General features: G+C 35.5%; 2 protein-coding genes across 2 annotated transcripts in view; one reads left to right on the plus strand and one right to left on the minus strand.

The window, feature by feature from the left end:
* The window catches only part of LOC137408418 (uncharacterized), a 309349-nt gene that overhangs the window by 166385 nt on the left and 116851 nt on the right, over window positions 1-26113 (plus strand). The window lies entirely within an intron of this gene.
* LOC137408411 (uncharacterized) overlaps window positions 1041-26113 on the minus strand; it is a 44944-nt gene continuing 19871 nt past the window's right edge. Inside the window, exons 14-28 of the mRNA XM_068094932.1 lie at window positions 20972-21115; window positions 20148-20322; window positions 19557-19704; window positions 18519-18642; window positions 18264-18361; window positions 17357-17489; window positions 16196-16339; window positions 15859-16027; window positions 13646-13844; window positions 13044-13199; window positions 9909-10109; window positions 7350-7506; window positions 5662-5888; window positions 4372-4477; window positions 1041-1514 (exon numbers count right to left, since the gene is read on the minus strand). Coding sequence (XP_067951033.1) covers window positions 1396-1514; window positions 4372-4477; window positions 5662-5888; window positions 7350-7506; window positions 9909-10109; window positions 13044-13199; window positions 13646-13844; window positions 15859-16027; window positions 16196-16339; window positions 17357-17489; window positions 18264-18361; window positions 18519-18642; window positions 19557-19704; window positions 20148-20322; window positions 20972-21115 — 2300 coding nt within the window. The 3' untranslated portion in view covers window positions 1041-1395. The remainder of the gene's footprint in view (window positions 1515-4371; window positions 4478-5661; window positions 5889-7349; window positions 7507-9908; window positions 10110-13043; window positions 13200-13645; window positions 13845-15858; window positions 16028-16195; window positions 16340-17356; window positions 17490-18263; window positions 18362-18518; window positions 18643-19556; window positions 19705-20147; window positions 20323-20971; window positions 21116-26113) is intronic.

Genomic DNA, 26113 nt, shown 5'->3' on the forward strand with positions numbered 1-26113 from the left:
ATAATGAGGTTCAAGTCTGCTCTGTCAGAATGTGGCACTAAAGGGACAGTATCTGAAGCCTCAGCATTTCGTTCACTGATATTATTTGAGTCTCTCAATCGTTTCCGGAGATTTCTATCAAAGAGTCGTTGAACAAACCCTCCCTTGCTTCTGTGATTGTATTAGCTAATTTAGCTTACATATTGTTTAACTATTTATTTTGACTTTTCGCTTTAAAATATTTTCTTGAATATAATGTTTTATTCCATACTTGATTTATCGTAGCTATCTATTTGTATTTTCAATAAAAACCTTCAATGTATTTTAAATATCGTTGGTCTACAGATGTCATTTTTAAATTTTTTCTTATAAATTCTATGGTTATGGACTTCATATTGCCTAATCTGCATAAAGGTACTGGTAGCTTGTATGGAAATTCGCTCAAGGGCTCAGCAAATAAGTTTTAGCCATTTGAGGCTGCCATACAGGGAACAACTAAAAAATATTTTGAAAGCATTTGTTCAGTAGTATCAGCAAAATAAGGAATTGTTTACTCTTAAGCGTCAGTGTTAATAGATGAGCAGGCAACTCCTATCTACAGTTATGTCCAGACTTGATATATGCAAATGCTTGTTCAAACCCCAACTTTGAATGTTGTTTAACTTGAAAGTGTCAATAAGAAGAGGACTAAGCCATTACAATATGTAACTTGGCTGTGCATTGTATCATCTAAATCTTCATTGTTTTCTCCCAACGATCAAATCAACTAGCACATTGTACAGGCTTCACACAGTTCAATCTGAACCTATCCATAGATATCTAAATTCATGACTCATCATAAATGTACTATCTATTTAGTGTTTACAGGATATAGGCTTGAAGGCGTGCAGCCTGAAAAGGCTTGAAGGTGTGCAGCCTGAAAAGGCTTGAAGGCGTGCAGCCCGAAATCGCTTGAACTGGGGTGACCAATCAAAGCAATCTAGGCTATTCGCTGCATAGGTGAATAGTTATGATGAAGGTCCCTCACAGTTTGTATCAAACTAAAATATCTAACCGAAAAATGAAGGTTGGCTACATTTATTACAAGGATTATCGGACGGAGTACAATAATATATGATTAACATCACGCAAAATATTTTGTGAAACTGTAAACGGGATGGAATAAGCTCAAACTCTACCTGAGCTTTTTAAGAACAATCAAAAAAGCAAAATATAGAAACGTGTGTCTAAAAATTGGCAAATTAAGTTGGTATAAATATCGAGCAACAAATATTATGCCCTTAAATACTGTGATAAAATACAAACACAATTTGTATACCATAATAAAAAAAGCTAAAGGAACACATTTAGTATCAACTAAAGGCTGGCAAATAAATCAGATCTTGCTTCTATAGATTTGTGTGCAGATCTAGTAGCTCATTTTTTTCCATTTACTGGACACTCCTTTAGAGCCCGCAAGGGACTGTATACACTATGAAGGTCCTTTGCTATTGGTTTCATATCCACCTTGATGAAATTTCCCTTCGACTCATGTGCTACAATTGAAAGAGGTTTGTGTTTGAATGCAAATAGCTATGGCTTAGGTGGATATTATAAACTTATTATAAAGTACATTGAATTTATTGTTAACAGATACATTTGGTAGAGTTTTCTGACATAATTCTTATTTAAACCATAACCGTCACGTACAACTTTTATCATAGTTTCTAGGTAAATCAGCCACGCTGATGCCGATTTTGTACTCAAAATAAAGATTGGTCCACTAACCTTCAAAGTCATTTAAGCTTTTTTAAAGCGTTTCAATATCCGTTTCGAAAACAACACAATCGGCATTACAAGCTCCGCCCATAAATATGTGACGAAACCTAGCTTTTTCAGGAATGGAAGTTAGGAATGTTTAGCCCGATTTAGAAGAATAGAGATGGGTGTCTTAAAACCCATTATTATCTAAATCCAGCCTGTAAAATAATCACAGTATTTTATGAAAGGTATATAAACTATTTAAAATTGCTCGTAGCTTGTTACATGATGTTTAAATAGACTGGACGCCGAGAAAAATGAGCTCAAAAAGCACGGTTTTATCACAAGCTGGCGTTGTTATCACGCTTTTTTAAATATGTAATGTTAAATAGCTAATCTACCTTTCAGAAAAGACTGACATTATTTTTAAGGCTGAATTTAGATATTAATAGATTTTAAAACACCCATCTCTATTATTCTAAATCGGTCTAAACATCCCTACTTAACTTCTCTTCCTAAAAAGTTAGGTTATGTCACGTATTTATGGGCGGAGCTTGTTGTGGCGATCGTGTTGTTTTCCAGACCGATATTAAAACGCTGTAAAAAAGCCTTCATTACTCTGAAAGTTAGTAGACTAATCTTTATTTTGAGTACAAAATCGGAATCAGCGTGTCTGACTTACCTAGTAATTACGATAAAAGTTGCATGTGACCGTTATGGTTTAATATATGTATAATATTATTATTCATATTTATGATATTATATTACCGCCTCTCTATGCTACTCCCTATGCACCATCTGCTCAATTGCGCCTACCTTGAACTTTTTCTACACTTAAATATACTAACCATAGGCACCTCCAGCTTTCATTTTCTTGTATGCGCCATTTTTGCTTGTTTGTAGTGTTCACTAAAATCTCCCTCACCTACTCTGACCCATTTATGTACATTCATGTGAGCTCTACCTAAGATATAGTTGCTTCTGGCTCCAAATTATTCTCCATTTGCAGCCTGCTTACCACAAGCATTTTATGTTTTTTATCTTCTAGAAGTTTCCATTCCATAATATTTACCACAAGACTTTCCTAGCATAGCTGCACAGAAGTCAGTTCTCTACAACCTTACTAAATCATTAGCCAATCACATCGTTTATTGGCTTGTTTCACATCAAACTTTACATACTGTAAAAGATAATTTTCAAGCATAGGTTATCAATTTACTAGACACAAAATGTATTCTAATATTACATCAAACTAGGGTAATTCACAGTCTATTCATCAACACCTTGATAATGCCTTTTTCAGCAAAGTTAAATAGTCATTCAGAACAGTGAACCCATCATAGGCAACTTTCCATTACTTTCCATGAAGGTAAGAACTGTTTCTTGCTTTATTTAGGGCTTCAAGGTGCCAAAGGGTACACAACTTTTTATATTGCACAATTATAGTTTATTGTTGTTTACTAAACTCAAGTAAACCCAAATCTTCAAAGTTTTCTTAGCGAATTGAGCAAGAAAGTGCCATGAGTTTTAGATGTATAAATTGTTAACAAGCTTCCAAACCTTTATTATTACATAAACCAAAAATTAAGTCCACCTGGAACAGGTTTCTCAGGTGAGTATTATAGTTGACATGTAGGTAAAAGGTGAAGCTGTGTGAAACTGACATGTACGTACTTGATTAGCCAAGTGAGTAAAGAGCAGGTAAACTGACATGTACATGTATGTACTTGATTGGCCAAGTGAGTAAACAGCAGGTAAACTGACGTGTACGAACTTGATTAGCCAAGTGAGTAAACAGCAGGTAAACTGACATGTACGTACTTGATTAGCCAAGTGAGTAAACAGCAGGTAAACTGACATGTACGTACTTGATTGGCCAAGTGAGTAAACAGCAGGTAAATTGACATGTACGTACTTGATTAGCCAAGTGAGTAAACAGCAGGTAAACTGACATGTACGTACTTGATTGGCCAAGTGAGTAAACAGCAGGTAAATTGACATGTACGTACTTGATTAGCCAAGTGAGTAAACAGCAGGTAAACTGACATGTACGTACTTGATTAGCCAAGTGAATAAACAGCAGGTAAACTGACATGTACGTACTTGATTAGCCAAGTGAGTAAACAGCAGGTAAACTGACATGTACGTACTTGATTAGCCAAGTGAGTAAACAGCAGGTAAACTGACATGTACGTACTTGATTAGCCAAGTGAGTAAACAGCAGGTAAACTGACATGTACGTACTTGATTAGCCAAGTGAGTAAACAGCAGGTAAAGCAATGTTGTTTTTTAACTCATTACTTGTTTGTCTCACACAATATATTTGTTCAAGCATATTCATGTATTAAAACAAAAGTACATTTTGGTAAAATTGCTATCAATGCCAATCAACATATCGATTCATCGGGAGCTTGAATTCAGCAAGGTCACACACATTGACAAATAGGCCTAAAGATTATAAATCAATCTCCACTCAAATTGCGGTCACCGATATAAGGACAGGGGCTGCGGGTACACATAACCCTCTAGACATTCCCTGGTTAAAAGATGAAAGTATTGAATACCTCTGTATATTTAATCTTAAACAAAAATGGGACACCTGTGGCTCTTGCCACTCTCAACTACCTACATATATACTGTAAACTAACTTACAATCTTTCTCCATTTCCTCGTCGCTGGACTGGTCATCCGCTGCATCGACAACTATTTTACGAGCTGTCTTTACCTTTTTAGCTTGCTGAAAGCATTCCTTCAGTTTCTGTAGAAAAAAGCCAGGAGTAGGGCGGTGATAACACAACTTCTTGTGTTATGTAGGCTAAAACCCTTTAGGAACTGTTAATCAAAGGTTTTTCTAAAACTCTTGAACAAGAAAAGAAAGCGATAGATAAATCTCAAAGTTAAACACTCATGATAGGAAAAAATTGTTTTTTTTATAAAACTGGAATGTTTCATTTGATACCATTTATGAATTGCAAGCCTTGTGCTATATAACATCTTGTTATTTGAATGAATAACGAAACTAAATACAAATAAAAACAAATAAAATACAAAACTTTGTTTTGGTAAAATGCTCTTCAGAATAAGAAAAATGGATTATGCTAAAAATCATTTAGATAACCTCTAACAGTACTCTTTTTAATACGTAATTTTTCTTAAAGCAAAATTATTAACCAAACTTAATTTATTAACCGTATAAAACAGTAGCCAAAGCTATGAATAAAATATAGGGAACGCGGAATTCATTTAGCAACAATTCATTCATTGTTCCTGCAATGAATAAGACAGCAAGTAATAATTAACAAATGATTTAACAATTTTTATGAACTGTACTTCATGCCCACATCGACAAATAATTCTAGAGTTGATATATTTTTTGTTTATCAGAATAGACACAGACCAAAATTTGGAATAATTCAAAGAGCAACTACTAAAGGTAAACTTACGTCATTGAAGTGATGCAAATAAACATTTTGTCAATATAAAGCTAAGAGATCAAGCTACAAGTTGATGTATTTTTTGTCTTTGTAGACCAACTCAGTCGAGATATATCACAATTTGAATGAGGTCCTTCATTATATTGCCCAGATTCAAGTGTTAGTGTAATTATGATGTTAATAGTTACAAAGAGAGCAACTGCATAGAGACACTTAAGGCTGCAACTTGAACGCAACAAGTGATATCAATAACGAGAGAGACAGGCAGCCACGCCAAACAATACCACTTTCGCACGTTTTTTTCTTCTGAGCTTTTTAACCACGATCAAATTTTGTTGATTTGAATCATAAGACATCCTGGCAATCAGATAACCTCTAACATCAAAAACGATACCAAATGAAAGGCAAATACCGATAATTTTTAATAAAATTTACTAAACTTATGTAAGTTCATCTCTAAGGAACATTTACAAAAGGACAAGAGAAAAGACACCATGAGTTTGCTTACATTGACCCTCTCATTATGTCCTTCTTTCTGTTCATCACAGAGCATGAGGAAGAACAGCCTCGTGTCAGCGATGCCTAAGACAATGTAGGTTGAGTCATGTGTGAATGCCACTTTCTCTGCCTCTCCATAAAGAGAGTACTGACCAATGGGCTCGCTTAAATTCTCAACCCTGTACATTAACAGCATCTTCTTCTGCTCCATGACAATCAGATAGTCTCCATCTGGAGCTACAACAAGAAAATATATCTCGCCTGTCAATATGTTAAAAATTGGAAAATTTACACTCTTAAAAGATTGTCCAAGACAGGAAGAGGTTTTACTGTAGGTAAAAGAGAGAAACTTCCTATATAATTATTGAGCTCTCCCAGTTCATTGCCTCTCTCCACCTTCGTTGCCTGATCCTGCTGTCGAATCTATGTTGGGTCATCATTGTTGTTGTATCCATAATATCAAATCTTTTTTTTCAGATCCGTTGAACCCGGCAGAAAGTAACTTGCAAACTTCTGAGTGATATTTACGTTGTTACATGGGCTAACCAGGAGACCAGATTGGCAGAACATTGAGTGTGGATTGCGAGCACGCGCTCAGAACATGTGTGGAACATTTTTATAAAGAAGAAGTGGTGCGTGCTTTTATTATTAAATGATCATTTTGAAGCTTGAAACTTGCTGAATTCAAGAAGAAAAAAAACGGAAATCAAAGAGATTAAATAGTTTTTTCACACTCTTTTAGAGAAGTGATGTCTTAGAGATACCTGAAGAGCCATGTTGATTGCAGTACACCTGCAGAGTCTGACGAGTGTGTATATTTGTTATGAATAGGAAAATAGCTAGTTTTAGTGTGAAGCTCTTGTTGCCGAGGAAAAGTTTTTTAGCTTTGTTTATTTTTGATCCTTTTTTGCCAATAATTTCAATTAGTATGTCAATAAAAACTGATATTCTGTCAGCAGCCATTGTTCATTTTTTCAGCGGTTAGAAGTGCCCTCGGAATTTTGGGAATTTGTTGAAAACTAAGAGTCTAACCAACTTGAAACGTAGTATGCACAAAGCGACCAAAATTCCGAAATCTTACATGAAAGGGGAGCACAGAAAAAAAACAAAGAGAAGCATTGCAGCTGAGTTTACTCAGGCATGTGATCAGGTGGGAAAACAACTCCACGCATTATCTAGGTCCCACGCTTTAAGGTGTTCAAATATATTTGTGCTTTGGTGCTATTTGCACATTTGATGTTTTAATTAATTGATGAAACGCAATAATGCAGAATGTTATGCAATAGTTGAGAGAATATTTCTTATGAATAGTTGTCTGCCGACTGCTGGCATCAAATATGTAATAGAAGAAAACTCTTCATCAAGCGTTTACAGAATTTACGTTAAGTTTTAGCGAGCATTCTGCTGCTACATGAGTGACAAACCGAATTACAAAACAACAAGCGATTATACGCATTAAACACTGTTGACACTTGTCATTGAACACTGCTGACACTTGTCATTAAACACTGCTGACACTTGTCATTGAACACTGCTGACACTTGTCATTGAACACTGCTGACACTTGTCAAATAAGCAAGTCCTACGCAGGAACTGCTGACACTTGTCAAATAAGCCAGTCCTAAGCAAGAACTGCTGACACTCGTCAAATAAGCCAGTCCTAAGCAAGAACTGGAACTCCTATACATTACAACTTACTGATGAAAACTTGATTCTCTTGGCCTATTTTCAGCTGAAGCTGGCAGGGTTGCCGAAAGGAGTCAACACCCTTATCAACCCTGTAGATCTGTACGTTTTGGTTGTTTTTCAGAGCGATAGTGTTGGAAGCAGATGATATGAGTGTTGGCTCATTGAACTGCAAAAATATACTACGTTATACTAATATAATATTTACTATAATAAAAACAGTGTCCATCCAAAGCCTCGCTGAGAGCGTTACAAAAAAAAACAATTACCTTGCACAGGAATTGAACTCTGGTCTTTGAGATTTGTAATTAAGCGTTCTACTAACTGCACTACTGGATGACTTTGGGGTTTCATAAAATAATTGCGCATATAACAATTACATATGATGCTTGGAATGGGTGATCATGATGATGATCTTTCAATGGAACTGTCAGCGTACTAGTATTAAGGTAAAGATAATATATCAATACTATAACATATAGTAATAATATATAATATATCAATACTGATATGCTGGAACAGGAGCACATGATGGGTCATGAGCAATTACCACACCAATTTTGTATTCATAACTCTCGAGAAAACAGAGAAATCAGGGCAGACCCAGGTTGAGATACAAAGATGTAGCAAAGGGGGGCAGACTCAGACTGAGATACAGAGATGTAGCAAAGGGGGGCAGACTCAGACTGAGATACAGAGATGTAGCAAAGGGTAACATGAAGTTGAGAGAACAGACACAAACAGATGGCAACAGGCAGTGGAAAACGGAGCTACATGGAAATCAGTGATAAAACCTAAACCATAAAGCAGTCACTGTCAAAACAACCGGCTGAAAGAGAGAGAAACTATAATATTAGTTCATTTTATGTGATTTTGGGTAACATGAACTTTAACAAAACCAAACAGGAAAATACTGACAAAATACAAGCAGACCAGTTATAACTAGTGCAATGGAAACATAATGGCTGAACTAGTTGATCCCTATAATTGATACAGCAACAGAGAGAAATAAACTAAACAGACGAGTAACTGAGAGGAATTGCAACAAGTTCTCTATGAGAATAACTGTACTATATATCAAATACTTTCACCATTTGGCTAGTAAAGAGGCAGGCAGCTCTGCTAGTTTCCACTACTGTACCCAGATAATAGTGAGAGTAATAGATAATTTGATGATAAGCTTCAGGTCAGGATTAGTGTGATGAGAGTGATGTATGATTTACCAGAGAGATAAGTACAACAAGAAATGTTCACTTTATGTAAAACAGCGTCATGACTGCAGCAACAAGTTCTCTATGAGAAGAACTGTACTATATATTAAATTATTTCACCATTTGGCTAGTAAAGAGGCAGGCAGCTCTGCTAGTTTCTACTACTGTACCCAGACAATAGTGAGAGTGATAGATAATTTGATGATAAGCTTCAGGTCAGGATTAGTGTGATGAGAGTGATGTATGATTTACCAGAGAGATACATGTGCGGCAGAATAAAATGATTTTATATAAAGCAGCTTCGTGACTACTGCAACAGGTTTGTGGCACTCTTGGAAATATTCAACAAGTTTGCTTCATCAAACAACTGCAATGCAATAAGTTTAAACTGAGTAAAAGACTAAAGGTTTTATAAAAACAATCATGAAAGATTACTACATGATTTTTTCTGAACATTTGAAAGCACTGCTAAACTTGTATTGAAAAGCTGGTGACACTAAAAACTAGTTTAAGTGACATCAAAAAACATTTCAGTCCATAATAAGAGAACGCCCTGAAATTGTAACGTTTGAAAGGACAAACTGAAAGAAGGGATTTCTCAACAATTACTGTTGTTGGGTGTACAATTACTGTACTGCTGTTAGAGTGATAAATTCAACAACTCAAGTGTCATACAACAAAATATAAATACTATCATAACACCAGGTGTACCAGTTGATCAAGTACAAATAAAGCCAAAGCCAAATTTCTCCAGAAAACGATATTTTGACATCGTATGGCATTAATACAGTTCAACTCATCTTCTCAACAATGATGTTTCACTGTGAGTGTAACCCTGAGTGTCACCGTGAATGTCAATGTGAGTGTATCTGTGAGTGTCACTGTGAGTGTCACTGTGGGTGTCACTATGAGTGTCACTGTGAGTGTCACTGTGAGTGTCACTGTGAGTGTCACTGTGAGTGTCACTGTGGGTGTCACTGTGAGTGTCACTGTGGGTGTCACTGTGGGTGTCACTGTGAGTGTCACTGTGGGTGTCACTATGAGTGTCACTGTGAGTGTCACTGTGAGTGTCACTGTGAGTGTCACTGTGAGTGTCACTGTGAGTGTCACTGTGAGTGTCACTGTGGGTGTCACTGTGAGTGTCACTGTGAGTGTCACTGTGGGTGTCACTATGAGTGTCACTGTGAGTGTCACTGTGAGTGTCACTGTGAGTGTCACTGTGAGTGTCACTGTGAGTGTCACTGTGGGTGTCACTGTGAGTGTCACTGTGAGTGTCACTGTGAGAAATATACTATAGCCTTTATAAATAACAAGATGTCTAATTACATGACACAAGGAGGAATATAATTATGAATAGTACCTTTTCTGTCTTAACAACATCCTTAGTGTACCAGTTGAAGAAGATGTACTCCCTTGGGTAGAGGAGCACAAAAAAGTGTTGACAGCAGAAAACATCGTGCAATTTGTCAACTGATAGGTCTCCTTCTTTTGACAAGTTCACCTCTGTATTTCCTTCCTTGTCAATTATTTCTATCAGCAATTCTTCTTCCTCATTTAGCCTCTACAGATACCGGTAGATAAATAGATGTCATTGCAAACAGACTAGTAACTGTTACTATAAACAGACTAGTAACTGTCACTATAAACATACTATTAACTGTCACTATAAGCAGACTAGTAACTATCACTATAAACTTACTATTAACTATCACTATAAACAGACAAGTAACTGTCACTATAAACATACTAGTAACTATCACTATAAACAGACTAGTAACTGTTACTATAAACAGACTAGTAACTGTCACTATAAACATACTAGTAACTGTCACTATAAACAGACTAGTAACTGTCACTATAAACAGACTAGTAACTATCACTATAAACATACTAGTAACTATCACTATAAACAGACTAGTAACTGTCACTATAAACATACTAATAATTGTTACTATAAACATACTAGTAACTATCACTATAAACATACTAGTAACTGTCACTACAAACAGACTAGTAACTGTCGCTATAAACATACTATTAACTGTCACTATAAGCAGACTAGTAACTATCACTATAAACATACTATTAACTGTCACTATAAGCAGACTAGTAACTATCACTATAAACATACTATTAACTATCACTATAAACAGACAAGTAACTGTCACTATAAACATACTAGTAACTATCACTATAAACAGACTAGTAACTGTTACTATAAACAGACTAGTAACTGTCACTATAAACATACTAGTAACTGTCACTATAAACATACTAGTAACTGTCACTATAAACAGACTAGTAACTGTCACTATAAACAGACTAGTAACTATCACTATAAACATACTAGTAACTATCACTATAAACAGACTAGTAACTGTCACTATAAACATACTAATAATTGTTACTATAAACATACTAGTAACTATCACTATAAACATACTAGTAACTGTCACTATAAACAGACTAGTAACTGTCGCTATAAACATACTATTCACTGTCACTATAAGCAGACTAGTAACTGTCACTATAAACAGACATGTAACTATCACTATAAATATACTAGTACCTGTCACTATAAACATATTAGAAACTGTCACTATAAACATACTAGTAACTGTAACAAAAAACATACTAGAAACTGTCATTTTATACAAGCAAGTAGAAGTTATTAGCTAGAACTACTCACCTGTAGAAGGGATAACTGTTACTATAAACACACTAGTAACTGTGACTATAAACAGACTAGTAACTGTTACCATAGACAGACTAGTAACTGTCACTATAAACAGACTAGTAACTACCACTATAAACAGACTAGTAACTATCACTATAAACAAACTAGTAACTTTCACTATAAACATACTATTAACTGTCACTATAAGCAGACTAGTAACTGTGACTACAAACAGACTAGTAACTATCCCTATAAACCGACTAGTAACTGTTACTATAGACAGACTAGTAACTGTCACTATAAACAGACTAGTAACTACCACTATAAACATACTAGTAACTATCACTATAAACAGACTAGTAACTGTTACTATAAACAGACTAGTAACTGTCACTATAAACATACTAGTAACTGTCACTATAAACAGACTAGTAACTGTCACTATAAACAGACTAGTAACTATCACTATAAACATACTAGTAACTATCACTATAAACAGACTAGTAACTGTCACTATAAACATACTAATAATTGTTACTATAAACATACTAGTAACTATCACTATAAACATACTAGTAACTGTCACTATAAACAGACTAGTAACTGTCGCTATAAACATACTATTCACTGTCACTATAAGCAGACTAGTAACTGTCACTATAAACAGACATGTAACTATCACTATAAATATACTAGTACCTGTCACTATAAACATATTAGAAACTGTCACTATAAACATACTAGTAACTGTAACAAAAAACATACTAGAAACTGTCATTTTATACAAGCAAGTAGAAGTTATTAGCTAGAACTACTCACCTGTAGAAGGGATAACTGTCACTATAAACAGACTAGTAACTGTCACTATAAACAGACTAGTAACTATCACTATAAACATACTAGTAACTATCACTATAAACAGACTAGTAACTATCACTATAAACATACTAGTAACTGTCACTATAAACAGACTAGTAACTGTCACTATAAACAGACTAGTAACTATCACTATAAACATACTAGTAACTATCACTATAAACAGACTAGTAACTGTTACCATAGACAGACTAGTAACTGTCACTATAAACAGACTAGTAACTACCACTATAAACAGACTAGTAACTATCACTATAAACAAACTAGTAACTTTCACTATAAACATACTATTAACTGTCACTATAAGCAGACTAGTAACTGTGACTATAAACAGACTAGTAACTATCCCTATAAACCGACTAGTAACTGTTACTATAGACAGACTAGTAACTGTCACTATAAACAGACTAGTAACTACCACTATAAACATACTAGTAACTATCACTATAAACATACTAGTAACTTTCACTATAAACATACTATTAACTGTCACTATAAGCAGACTAGTAACTGTGACTATAAACAGACTAGTAACTATCCCTATAAACCGACTAGTAACTGTTACTATAGACAGACTAGTAACTGTCACTATAAACAGACTAGTAACTACCACTATAAACAGACTAGTAACTATCCCTATAAACCGACTAGTAGCTGTTACTATAGACAGACTAGTAACTGTCACTATAAACAGACTAGTAACTACCACTATAAACATACTAGTAACTATCACTATAAACATACTAGTAAATGTTACTATACACAGACTAGTAACTGTCACTATAAACAGACATGTAACTATCACTATAAATATACTAGTACCTGTCACTATAAACATATTAGAAACTGTCACTATAAATATACTAGTAACTGTAACAACAAACATACTAGAAACTGTCATTTTATACAAGCAAGTAGAAGTTATTAGCTAGAACTACTCACCTGTAGGAGTGATAACTGTCCATTTACATAGTGGTGCTTTAGAATGACCCTATCATCATACACACACTCTGCTGTCATATTTCCTGTCGCTGCATCAAACTTGTGCCAACTTGTTTCACACTTGACAAGCACTTCATTTGGTTTGCATCCTCGACTCTACAGAACCACAAACAGAGAATTTTATTAGTTGCATATCGATAAGACGTAAACAGTTGGCCATTACAACAAAGTTTGACAGTGGCATGATAGAACTAAAGAGGTTTAGCATAAAACATTCACAGCATTGACAATCACAGCATTGACAATCACAGCATTGACAATCACAGCATTGACAATCAAACCATTACTCTCTCATACATTCATCCAGCACACACTAACCAGCTTGCAAAACGTCCAGTCTCAGTTAAATCCTAAGTGATTAGCCCATAAACAGGAAGTTCCTTGGCTGGTTACCATGACAACAACGTAATCTCGTTTTTAAATCGCTCAAGATCCTTCAAATAGCATCTTGTATAATATGTCTTTATTCCAACCAAATTCTACCGCTTGTTAACACAGCTATACCACATACTCACATACGTGTACATGTAGATTGTACTTACCAACATATGAATGTTGCTGACCACCCTCTGTTTGATAAGTTGATTTTTCATTTTCCAAAAGCTGAGAGTGCCTTGGCTGGTTACCGTGACAACATAGTCATCGAAGCATACCACATCCTTGAGACACTCATCAGCCTGCAGTGTGTGCTTAAGACTTGATGTTATCTTCCCTGAGCTCGTGTCCCAGATGGAAACAGAGCTAAATATACCAAATGAAGTGAGTAAAGATGTACATTAAGCAAGTAAAGTGATGATTCACTAGAGATATCAAAGGGCATTTGAGTGAACTAGAGTGACGGTAATTGAAAATTTATAAAATATTATATACAGTAATACTTCAACTTACGAGTGCCACAACGTACGAGAAACTTGAGATATGAGCCAGCTTTTAAGCAAGTTTTAGCACTAACACATGAGCCATGTTTGCGATACGAGTTCGTGAGTCAGTTGCCAAGTATGTCGGAAGTCTTTTATGAGAACAGCATCACTCTGTATTTTTCAACTGTTCAGGTTATACTTCTGTACAGTGTTTTTTTGTGCACGATTTTTAGTGCAGAATTATGTGAATTAACAGTACTGTGCATAGATCGAAAGTTTGCCAGTAAAATGAAAGATAATGTAAAGAAAAAGCAAATGATAACAATTGATATTAAACGGAAAATTATTTGAAAATATGCGAAATATGTATGCATGATTGAGCTAGCTCAGCAATACGGCAGAAATACATCCACGATTATCAAACAGAAGGATTATATTCAGGACATTTAGTTTGCAAAAGGACTAACCATAGTTTCTAAACGGCGCAGCCATCTTCACGATCGCTGATGGAGAGACAGCTCAGGCTTTGGATAAAAGACAAATAATTGGCCGGTGACAGTGTAACTGAAACGATGCTATGTGAAAAGGCCGGTGCTATTTATCAAGACTATAAAAAATAAACATTCGGACAAGTTGGCTAGTGGTCGTGCATTAACCTGTTGTGACGACACATGTGTTTGTCATAATAGCAACATGTTGAAAGGACGACAAAGGCAAACGTCATAAGATAGGTTTCTCTTAAAATGGCCGGCTGGTCGTGAGAGCGAAACAAAGGAAAAATTAGCTAACTAGCGAGAACTATGAACGCCGAAGAAATTTTAATTACGTTAAGTTGCGAAAGTTTGCTTTTAGGTTTGCTTCCAAGTTTTTCTTTTAAGACTTTGATAAAATCCAAATTTATCAACGTCAATTGTTGTAATGAAGGATAACTTATATCTCCCTCTCTGGCAAATGCTAGCGTTAGCTGCTATTGTATGTATTTAATTTTACATTTTAATTAATCACATTTTCTTGCATTATTTTTTATTTGTTGTTTTTTGAAAGCATGTGGTAAGTTAGGACAATAACCAACACGTTCTTTCTGTTACAATATCTTGTTTTGAGTGTTTTATTTGCTTTTTTTAGAGTATGGAAACCAATCAATATATATTTAATTGTTCTATATATAAATAAATTGCATCAACATGCGAGTAAATTGACATACGAGCTCAGTCTCAGAACGCATTAAGCTCGTAAGTCGAAGTATGACTGTAATGAAATACGACAAGCCTGTCGTTAAAAACAAATCACTGCTGTCTACAAATGAAAAAAAAAACATGATAACACGCAGCAAACTATCTCTGAGCTTGTGTACCAAACTATCTCTGAGCTTTTGTACCAAACTCCCTCTGAGCTTGTGTACCAAACCATCTCTGAGCTTGTGTACCCAACTATCTCTGAGCTTGTGTACCAAACTATCTCTGAGCTTGTGTACCAGATGGAAACTGAGCTAAAGTAAAATTGAGCTGAATGAACTGCAGTGGAATAATAAGCCAAATTATATCAGCAACCAAATAAGTCTTTAGGAGTCAATTGGAATCCAGTAATGTAAAGACCAAGTTTATAAACTTTTTGGGTGAAAAAGAAACAGTTTAAAGAATATTGTATAGCCTTTATTATAATGAGATTCGTGTCCATCCAACTGCAGTTGGAAAAAACTGCACCATACATGATCCGATTTCATGACATTTGGCTCAGCCGCCCGACTCTCTTACACCTGAGCTAATCGTCTACCTTCCAGCTTATCAGAATAGTTATGCTCTTTTCCTCTTTGCTCTTTATCGACACACCTAACGATCTCTCGCGGCACCTGAGATTGCTAGGGTACTAATAGTATATAAAAAATATCAGCTTACTCAGAATGTTCGGAGAGGGAAACCGTAGTCTGGCCCATAGCAGAGATCCTATCGATAGGGTAATTCATTTTATCAAACACGCTGGCTTCCAACATTTTCGAACCGATTTTCAGTCCAGTATGAAACATTTTCAAGCTTCCATCTTCCGCTGCTGTTAGCACCATTGCATCTGCAAGCATACAGATTTCAAGCCAATACAGTAGACACATATTACCTAGTGGCATAATTGTACATCTTGGGTAACAATGTCACTGAGTACTGACTTAAAGCTAAACAACGAAGTAATCTAAATTGACTAGCATGATGCATGCTGATGTAATCATCTTTATAAACATACGGACATCTTTGTTGACTATCATGCTTGTGATTGGTCGATGATGAGCAGCAAACTTTCGAAGCAATCTAATATTCTTTTTGTCTACTTTGAAAGTGTGGAGCTGCCCGAGGTGGTAACCAACCGCAAAGGTGCCACTCACCATACCTATGGTAGAGAACGAATAAGACGCAATGTAGTACATCATGATTTACTTGTGCTTGCTTCATTAACAAAATATAAAATTACTTATGATTAGATAAACGCTAACAAAATTACTATACAAAACATGAGACAATGATGAAAAAAGAAGACTGGCTAAACTTAGCTCTAGAATGCAGATACAGAGTGTAACTTTATGAACCAAAGACTAAGTTCAAAACGGCTCGATAAAAAAGCAACCAGATCAGCCTTTTAGAATAGAGGCTGAATATAAAAACTAAAGACAGATCATGTACAGTTACATGAAAGAGAACTGACAACTTTTTGAAGAAGACACCAAATTGGACTTCACAATGTAGATTCGAAGCTCAAATTTATGGAGTAGAGACTGAGCCTGACTCTTCAGAGTAGTGATGGACTTTAACTCTATGGATTAGAGACTGAGTATAAATCATATGTATTAGAGACTGAGTGTAACTCTATGTATGAGAAACTGAGTGTAACTCTATGGATTAGAGACTGAGTGTAACTCTATGGATTAGAGACCGAGTGTAACTCTATGTATTACAGACTGAGTTTAACTCTATGGATCAGAGACTGAGTGTAACTCATATGTAATAGAGACTGAGTTCAACTCTATGGATTAGAAACTGAGTGTAACTCTATGGATTAGAGACTGAGTTTAACTCTATGTATTAGAGACTGAGTGTAACTCTATGTATTAGAGACTGAGTGTAACTCTATGTATTAGAGACTGAGTGTAACTCTATGGATTAGAGACTAAGTGTAACTCTATGGATTAGAGACTGAGTGTAACTCTATGTATTAGAGACTGAGCGTAACTCTATGTATTAGAGACTGATTGTAACTATATGAAGTAGAAACTGAGTGCAACTCTATGAATTAGAGACTGAGTGTAACTCTATGAAGTAGAAACTGAGTGTAACTCTATGGAGTAAAGACTGAGTGTAACTCTATGAAATAGACATAAAAAAACTGGAAGCAGTAGGTTAAAATACCTACAAAGCTTGTTGAGAGAAATCTCTATCCTGGCTATGACTTCTATGCAGTGGCTGGATTTGACATCTTGCTTCCGTTTAGCAACTTCTTCAGTAGCATAGAGTATGTAGCTGTACTTCTCTGTACAGGCTGTCATCTACAGAACAGTATTTGAAGCTCATATGTATGCACCAGCAATAGTAATGGTAAGTGTATACATTCAGGTACATCAGTAGTACTGAAGGTAAGTGTATACATATTGAAGATAGGTGTGTACATACATGCGTACCTGTAATGCCAAAGGAAGGTGTGTACAGACATGCATATTTAAAATACTAAAGGTAAGTGTAAAGACGAGAGATAGCCAAGAGTGTTAATGATTGATGAACATTCCATGCATATCGGGTCACAGACCTCATGTGAACTGATATGTACATGTATATATGTAAATCATGATCTTGAATACTACGTCTCAGGTCTGGTTTATGCTATTTGATACAAAACAAGACCACTTCACAGTTTGAAGATACGCTAATCATTTGCGACTTTTGATATGCACTTTACATGAACATTTTTCAGCAATATAATTGAGTAATCTAAAACACAAGGGGCAAACAACAAAAATAATCCTTACGATATAATTAATCGGTTACTATGAGCAAAGCCTGCGCCTGACATTATAGTATCAATTTTTTTTGCGGATCGGAAACGATAGAGAAAAATGAAGGGCTTTGAAAAAGAGTACAACAGACCAACAATATTAACACAGCGTGACATTATGTTAAGGATTAGTCTCCAAGATAGTCTCAGATCAAAGACCGGTACCAAACTGCAGGCATTTTACAGTTACATTATTTTATGACAATGAAATAGAACTTTCTGCTGCACAGGCAACATGAAGGATCATAATAGTTTGGTAGATTCATAATACCAGAAAGTTTTCTTGCTTGTCTTCAAGAGAAAATGAAACATCCTTTGCGGGTGAATCTAGAATGACATAGCTCCAGCTCTCCGGCTTTCTCACACAAACTAGAAACAAATAAATAATGATTAAATTTTCTGTATACTTTATAGCCTCTAAAACTATTTGCTGCTCATGGCACAAGTTAACAGAAACATTGATGTTGTTTTTAGCACAATCTTAGAAATGAGTACCATGAGAGAGGTGGAGTTAACTCAGACCTACCAAAGTAGACTCGAGCATCCTTCGCAGCGAGTATCATGCAGTCACGTTTTACAGAAGATTTTGCAGTGACTTCAGTGATGGCTGGCAGTTTTAGCGATGGCTGGCTCGTTTCAATGGGCTGAAACTAAAGATGGCCAACCTCAGCAAAGAACATCGACAACTCAATAGTTAAAAGAGGGTCCTTTGCCCAACCATTTAAAAATAGGTGACAGCTATTTAACAACTGGCATTTAATTACCGACACCTGCCTAGTCATCAGAAGAAAGATACAACAGCAGAACAAATTTTACCAACTTGGAGCTTTATGACAGTTTCGAATATTTTATGGCCATTGGCATAAAAATTAGCTATACTTCTGATCTTTTCTACCGATTTCTATGACAGAATAACAAAAAGCAAACTGATTAAAAATTTCGGTTATCAGCAATTGAGAATCTGCAAGTGTTCAGAACACCACTGCGACCACTTCGACTATATTCAATAGGAAATATATTTCAACTTATAGTAAACATGGTTTGTATGGAACAATTCTTTGCTATCGAAACAGCTGTATCCATTTGTCTATCAGTTGGTCTGAAGCCAAGCATAGATGTTAGGGAAAAAGATCGCTTTCAACGGAATTCGAGCTCGCAACTTTAAGTTTGGTAGAGCAACACTCTAGCACTTTAATCAACCTACCAGCTTGCCACACTCTGGAATAATTGTACAGTTAGTTATTACACATTACGATCTCTCACGGGGCACTAGACTGCCAGGGTACAAGTCTTTACTATAATAAGAGCTGTTTGTCTGTTTGTCCATCTGTCTGTCTAAAGCACCAGTTAGAGATTGGAATAAAAGATCGGATCGTACAAGACCTAAACTCATGACCTTAAGCTTGGTGGACCAACCTTCTAACACCTGCGCCAATCAACCATCTTTGAGCAGTGCAGAAGAAATGTGCAAATAGAATTAACCTCCAATGCTTTACATTTTTAGCCAGTCAAAGTGTTGAAGGTGTACAAATACATGAATAGTTGCTCCTGATGATCATCTTACCATGATCTTCCTTTGACCTATATTCGATCCAGCTACAGCCGTATCCATATCTTTACTCAGCTTAATAACTGTTCTCTCCGTCTGCTCTATGATGTAGAGATGCTCATCAAACAGCGATGTGAACAGTATAGGAGTCTTATTTAGAAATCTAAAAGAATTCATACACAATTCATTCAAATGCATGAGTTATACTAAAGCAGTGTTAAGCGTAGCTGCCAGATAAATATACATGTATTTAAATTAGTCCATTAAAATTGCTGTCTGTACTGCGGTTAACACAAATCAAAAGGTCATCAATCAATGTTATATTTACCAAAAGGAAATGTGGCTCACAGAGAAGTTTGGATTTACAAGATGTCACGTGACACATGAGATAAGAACCAAAGCTACGGCTGAATAACAAATGATCAAGTGGTGCCAAGACAACTGACAAAGAAGCTTTGGTGATGAAAGCGGAACGAAATGTTAAATGCTTGTCTTTAAGCAGCGGGAAGCAGGCATCTCTATGCAGCCATATTTATATCAAAACGGATCGCATGTCGTGGATAATTGAACAAAACATAAATTTTAGTTTTTGATGCCGTAACTTACCTGTAGAGCAGCTCCATGCTGGTAATGTCAAACACTAGCAGACCATTATGAGCGTTACCATGCACAAATATGGCTGTCACGTCATAGAACTCATCAACTTGCAGAGCCTGTATTACCATTTCCTTGCAACCATCAAATCGACGACAGTCGATTATTTGCCAGCTAAACTGTGACACTATCAAGACAATGAGGCACTGCAATGAATTTGTTACATTTGCTATCAACTGTAACAACCGATTAACAAATTATGACAGTAAGCTAAAGCATGGCACTGTCAGCTAGTGTGACATTTTCAAATAAAATGTGACATTGTCAGTTAAAGTATGACACTGTCAGCTAGTGTGACACTGTCAGCTGAAGTGTGACACAATCGCCCAAAGTGTGACACTGTCAGCTACATTGTGACATTGTCAGTTATAGTGTGACAAAATCACCCAAAGTGTGACACTGTCAGCCAAAGTGTGACATTATCAGCTGGACTCTTAGACTATCAAGGTGTTTATTCATATTGTCTCAGTCATTACAGACTTGATGCTAAGAACATATCAGTTTATGAATTTTAATGCATGCCAGACATTAGCAGTAAGAGAAATGATGATGATGTGGCATTAGAGTCATATCATAGTTCTGTGAAAATCGAGAAACAATTGATACAAATATGAAAATTCTGTGATAGACTCCACAGCTCACCATAAGTGAATAGCATAAATAATGACTCCAGATATTGCATCTATAAAAATGGTGCCTCCTATAATGTAGCCTGTAGCAAGAAAGCAACTTAGAACTTATGGTTGAGATTTAAATCAAATATTCTAGTAACCTACATGAAAAAATGTAGATATTAGGAACAATCTTGGTGGTAGCCACAATTTCCCTTGGGTCATGCATTGGACGCGCAGCAGCGACAAGGTAGAAGGAGTCATCTTTACACAGATCTTCGGGAATATACCTGAGTGGTACATTGCCATCTGTCAATGTATTGAGCTGTTATTATAATTTATATATACATTCTACATATATATTTCTCAAAGTATGTGTGTATATGTGTCCCTCCAGCTATAGCTATTATTAGAATAGCTTAGCTGGACAATGCTTACGCAACGTCATGGCTAACCTTCATTAGAAGTCTAGTGCTTATTAACTACCTTACTGGAATTTTCTGTTGGCAGTGTGCCAGGCTAATAGTGGTAGGTAAGCAAGTGGTAGGCAACTCTCATTACTTCTCTTTGTTTAAAAGCTGATTTTTAATACCATTTTCCATTGGAAACGTGCCAGGCTAATAGCAAGTGGTAGGCAACTCTCAATACTTCCCATTGTTTATAAGCTAATTTTAACAGCCGAGCAACGCCGGAAGGCACAGATTTTGAGAGCATTCATTAACAGCCCTACAATATGAGAATCTGTATTTTCAAACAAGCGCCACTAAAGTGAGAATCGTCATTCCGGCTTAACAGATCACCCAATCATCTCTGTTTAACAGACCAGTCAATCATTTCTGTTTCACAGACCGGTCAATGATTCCTGTTTAACAGACAAGTCAATAATTCCGGTTTAATAGACCAGTCAATGATTTTTGTTTAACAGACTAGTTAATAATTCCTGTTTAACAGACTAGTCAATAATTCCTGTTTGACAGATCAGTAAATTGATCTTCATTCTTTCCGAATCAATAGTATATAAGTGATCTTTCTATTACAGTAAAAAAGATATGTGGAAGAAGTTGGTTGGGCTCAATGAAACCAGACAGGCGTAAAATTATGCTAACTGGAAATTTCCCGGCCCAGTACGACAAGGACAGTACAGCAAAGACAATATGAGGAGCCAGACTCCACAGATATTACAAGGACAGGATGTACCTCCATTAAATGCGCGGAAGGAGAGAAACAACAACAGAAATGGGACACATGCATCTATGGTATCACTTACAAATTACTGATTATTATTATATACTTTAATATGGGAACAAATATATTATTGATATTGGCAAAAGCTGGTGTCATCTTGGGGTGTATAAAGAAAGGGTTAGCCTGAAATCCTTTACAGATATTCATAGACCGATTTTCTGAACAAGTAAGAATTAACACAAAAACAAAGGAGCCGAAGCTTTTAGAGTTAATTTAAGCGGTAGAAAGATCTTAGAGTCAAAAAGTATCATTTTCAAACCCGTCATACAGAAGGCAACCCAAACTTACAGTAACTTCTATATTCAATTTCTTATCATCCAAAGTGATTCCCATCATATGGAGTAAAATATTCTAAAAGCCAGGTAATTCAGTAAATTGTATGTAATTAATTCTCTCTTACATAAATAAATACAATGGATGCTCGGAGAACGCAAACCTCCTGTAACACAATTATACTTTACGTAAAGAATTTGTGTGAAGTTTTTGCTTTATATTATGCAACAAATTCCACATAACGTAAAGCGTTAGGTCATTGCAAGTTCTCAAATTCAATTTGAAAAATGAGGCTCCAATATTTAGCCTTGAAAATAACAGTTTCTCTCTTGCCACCTTTGGGAGCAGAAACAACCAATAGGAGCATCCCTATTATATATACTAGTACCCTGGCAGTCTAGTGTATCTCTATTATATATACTAGTACCCTGGCAGTCTAATGTGTCTCTATTATATATACTAGTACCCTGGCAGTCTAGTGTGTCTCTATTATATATACTAGTACCCTGGTAGTCTAGTGTGTCTCTATTATATAAACTAGTACCCTGGCAGTCTAGTGTGTCTCTATTATATATACTAGTACCCTGGTAGTCTAGTGTGTCTCTATTATATATACTAGTACCCTGGCAGTCTAGTGTGTCTTTATTATATATACTAGTACCCTGGTAGTCTAGTGTGTCTCTATTATATATACTAGTACCCTGGCAGTCTAGTGTGTCTCTTTTATATATACTAGTACCCTGGCAGTCTACTGTGTCTCTATTTTATATACTAGTACCCTGGCAGTCTAGTGTGTCTCTATTATATATACTAGTACCCTGGTAGTCTAGTGTGTCTCTATTATATATACTAGTACCCTGGCAGTCTAGTGTGTCTTTATTATATATACTAGTACCCTGGCAGTCTAGTGTGTCTCTATTATATATACTAGTACCCTGGCAGTCTAATGTGTCTCTATTATATAAACTAGTACCCTGGCAGTCTAGTGTGTCTCTATTATATATACTAGTACCCTGGTAGTCTAGTGTGTCTCTATTATATATACTAGTACCCTGGCAGTCTAGTGTGTCTCTATTATATATACTAGTACCCTGGCAGTCTAATGTGTCTCTATTATATAAACTAGTACCCTGGCAGTCTAGTGTGTCTCTATTATATATACTAGTACCCTGGTAGTCTAGTGTGTCTCTATTATATATACTAGTACCCTGGCAGTCTAGTGTGTCTCTATTATATATACTAGTACCCTGGTAGTCTAGTGTGTCTCTATTATATATACTAGTACCCTGGTAGTCTAGTGTGTCTCTATTATATAAACTAGTACCCTGGCAGTCTAGTGTGTCTCTATTATATATACTAGTACCCTGGTAGTCTAGTGTGTCTCTATTATATATACTAGTACCCTGGCAGTCTAGTGTGTCTTTATTATATATACTAGTACCCTGGCAGTCTAGTGTGTCTCTATTATATATAGTAGTACCCTGGTAGTCTAGTGTGTCTCTATTATATATACTAGTACCCTGGCAGTCTAGTGTGTCTCTTTTATATATACTAGTACCCTGGCAGTCTACTGTGTCTCTATTTTATATACTAGTACCCTGGCAGTCTAGTGTGTCTCTATTATATATACTAGTACCCTGGTAGTCTAGTGTGTCTCTTTTATATATACTAGTACCCTGGCAGTCTAGTGTGTCTCTATTATATATACAAGTACCCCTAGTCTGCCGTATGAGATCATCAGATGTCAATAGAGCAAAGAGAATAAGTAGCTGCACAAGTATTCAGAAATACCCACAGGCATTCGATTGGTGCACATTTTAGACTGTTTGTCTACCAATCTGAATGTCACGAATTGCGGTCTCATTAAACTCAATCTTTTACCCTAAGCTCTAACCTTGGCTAAAAAATGGACCAACAAGCAGACACCACTCTTTCAATAGTAAGCATATAGTATTTGTTATTTTATTTTAAGCATATACAATATGCAATATACGCAATATGCTATTGCGCATTATGGGCTTCATCACTCTTCCAGCTTTTTTCTTTTGCTTAACTAATTTTGTTGATGAAAATAAATCACAAATCACAATATTTATAATTCTTTCTCTGCAGTATAGATCTTGCCGTCTAGAAAAAATGTGACAAAATCAATTTATATTGACACTGAAAGTTCCTTTAACTCGTGGTAGAATCACCGTTATCACTTATCATGAACCAAGTAAAACCTTGGCTAAAAACATATGGACCAAAAAACAGACAGACGCCTCTCTTAAGACAGCAAATATATAGTTTTGTTTCACTTTATTTTAAGCATATGCTAAATTGTTTATCTTTTTCTCTGCAGCACAGACACTGCTCTCTAAAAAAATTGTCAAAAATCAATTTATATTGACATTGAAGCGCGTGTGGTCCCTTTAACTTGTTGTAAAATTACTGTAATCATGAACCTTGAAACAAGTGAAAGCGATAAAAAAGGACAAGTTGCATTTAACAATACTACAGCTACTGTACAGTCATTAAATTACAAAGTTATGTTTAGAATTCTTTGTTTTGGAAGCCAAAGGATTGAGATTGGGATGATCTTACAACTAATTAGGCAATTTACATGTACATGAATTTTACTGTTCATACAACATAAATTACCTAAAACATGAAAATTCTTGGAACGGATTATTTATGTCATAAGAGCATCTACTCTACTATGTTGCTCAGATATCGCTAAAAAATATCTGATGCCTCTTGTAGTTTTAATACCAAGGATCCCAAAGATATTAGTGTGAGTAGTAGCAGTGATCAATAAAAGAAGACCATGGATACATTAGAATTAATAAAACAGATTGTATGAACAAACAATTTCAAAGATCTGCAAATCTGTCAAATAATTAATAGGAGGTAAAAAGTGAAAAAAATGCAATGAAAGGAAAGTGAAAAGTGAGTAAATATGGAGAGGCAGAGGGTGATAACTAAAAATTTAAAGTAATAATATCAAATATTAAAAATTATAAGTTACATGTAGGCCTATGTTCATTTAAAGATCATATAGTCTAAGTTACATCAGCTTCATATCTCCATCCTCTCCTCTAACTACGCGCTACATTTCTTCTGAGTTACAAAGGCTACACCTCCATCTGCCCTACTCTAACTTAACAACAAAATGACTATAAAAATTTTGTGTTATTGATTATTACTCAATAAATTTTGTTTTATACTCATATTTTTTGTTACATTTAGTTGTGTACATACTTTTATATAACATTTTAAACATTTTATTTCATGCTATCTGTAGTTACGTGATGTACTTAAGATTTTGGGCTGTGAAATTAACCAAGTAAAATACAATGTAATTTTCTGAGTGATTATTCCAACGCACAAACAATTTGTTGTATATAATAAATATCGACAGAGATCGAAGGAATATGTTGAAGGTTTACTGACTGTATGATGTCCTAGTTCATATGAAATTGACACAGAGCTTCATAATACCAGAGTTTATATAAAATTTTTATGCGTCATATGTAACTGAAATGAAAACAAAAACAAAAAACTTTGTAAATCGTTTATTGGATTTAATTTATATAATTATATAAAATCAAGTGTTTGTCTATCGTTGTTCGTATGTTCAGTTAATAGCAACTGGTTTAAATATGCATGTTTCCACTCTGGCGTGCAGTGAGAGATCATGATGTGGAATGATTATATGCACAATTATTTCAGAGTGTGGCAAGGTGGCTGCATGGTTTAGTGGTAGTGTGTTTGACTTCCCATACGTCCGTTCGATTGTACAGGTTC

Source organism: Watersipora subatra, chromosome 11 (assembly GCF_963576615.1).
Source record: "Watersipora subatra chromosome 11, tzWatSuba1.1, whole genome shotgun sequence".
Taxonomy (NCBI): domain Eukaryota; kingdom Metazoa; phylum Bryozoa; class Gymnolaemata; order Cheilostomatida; family Watersiporidae; genus Watersipora; species Watersipora subatra.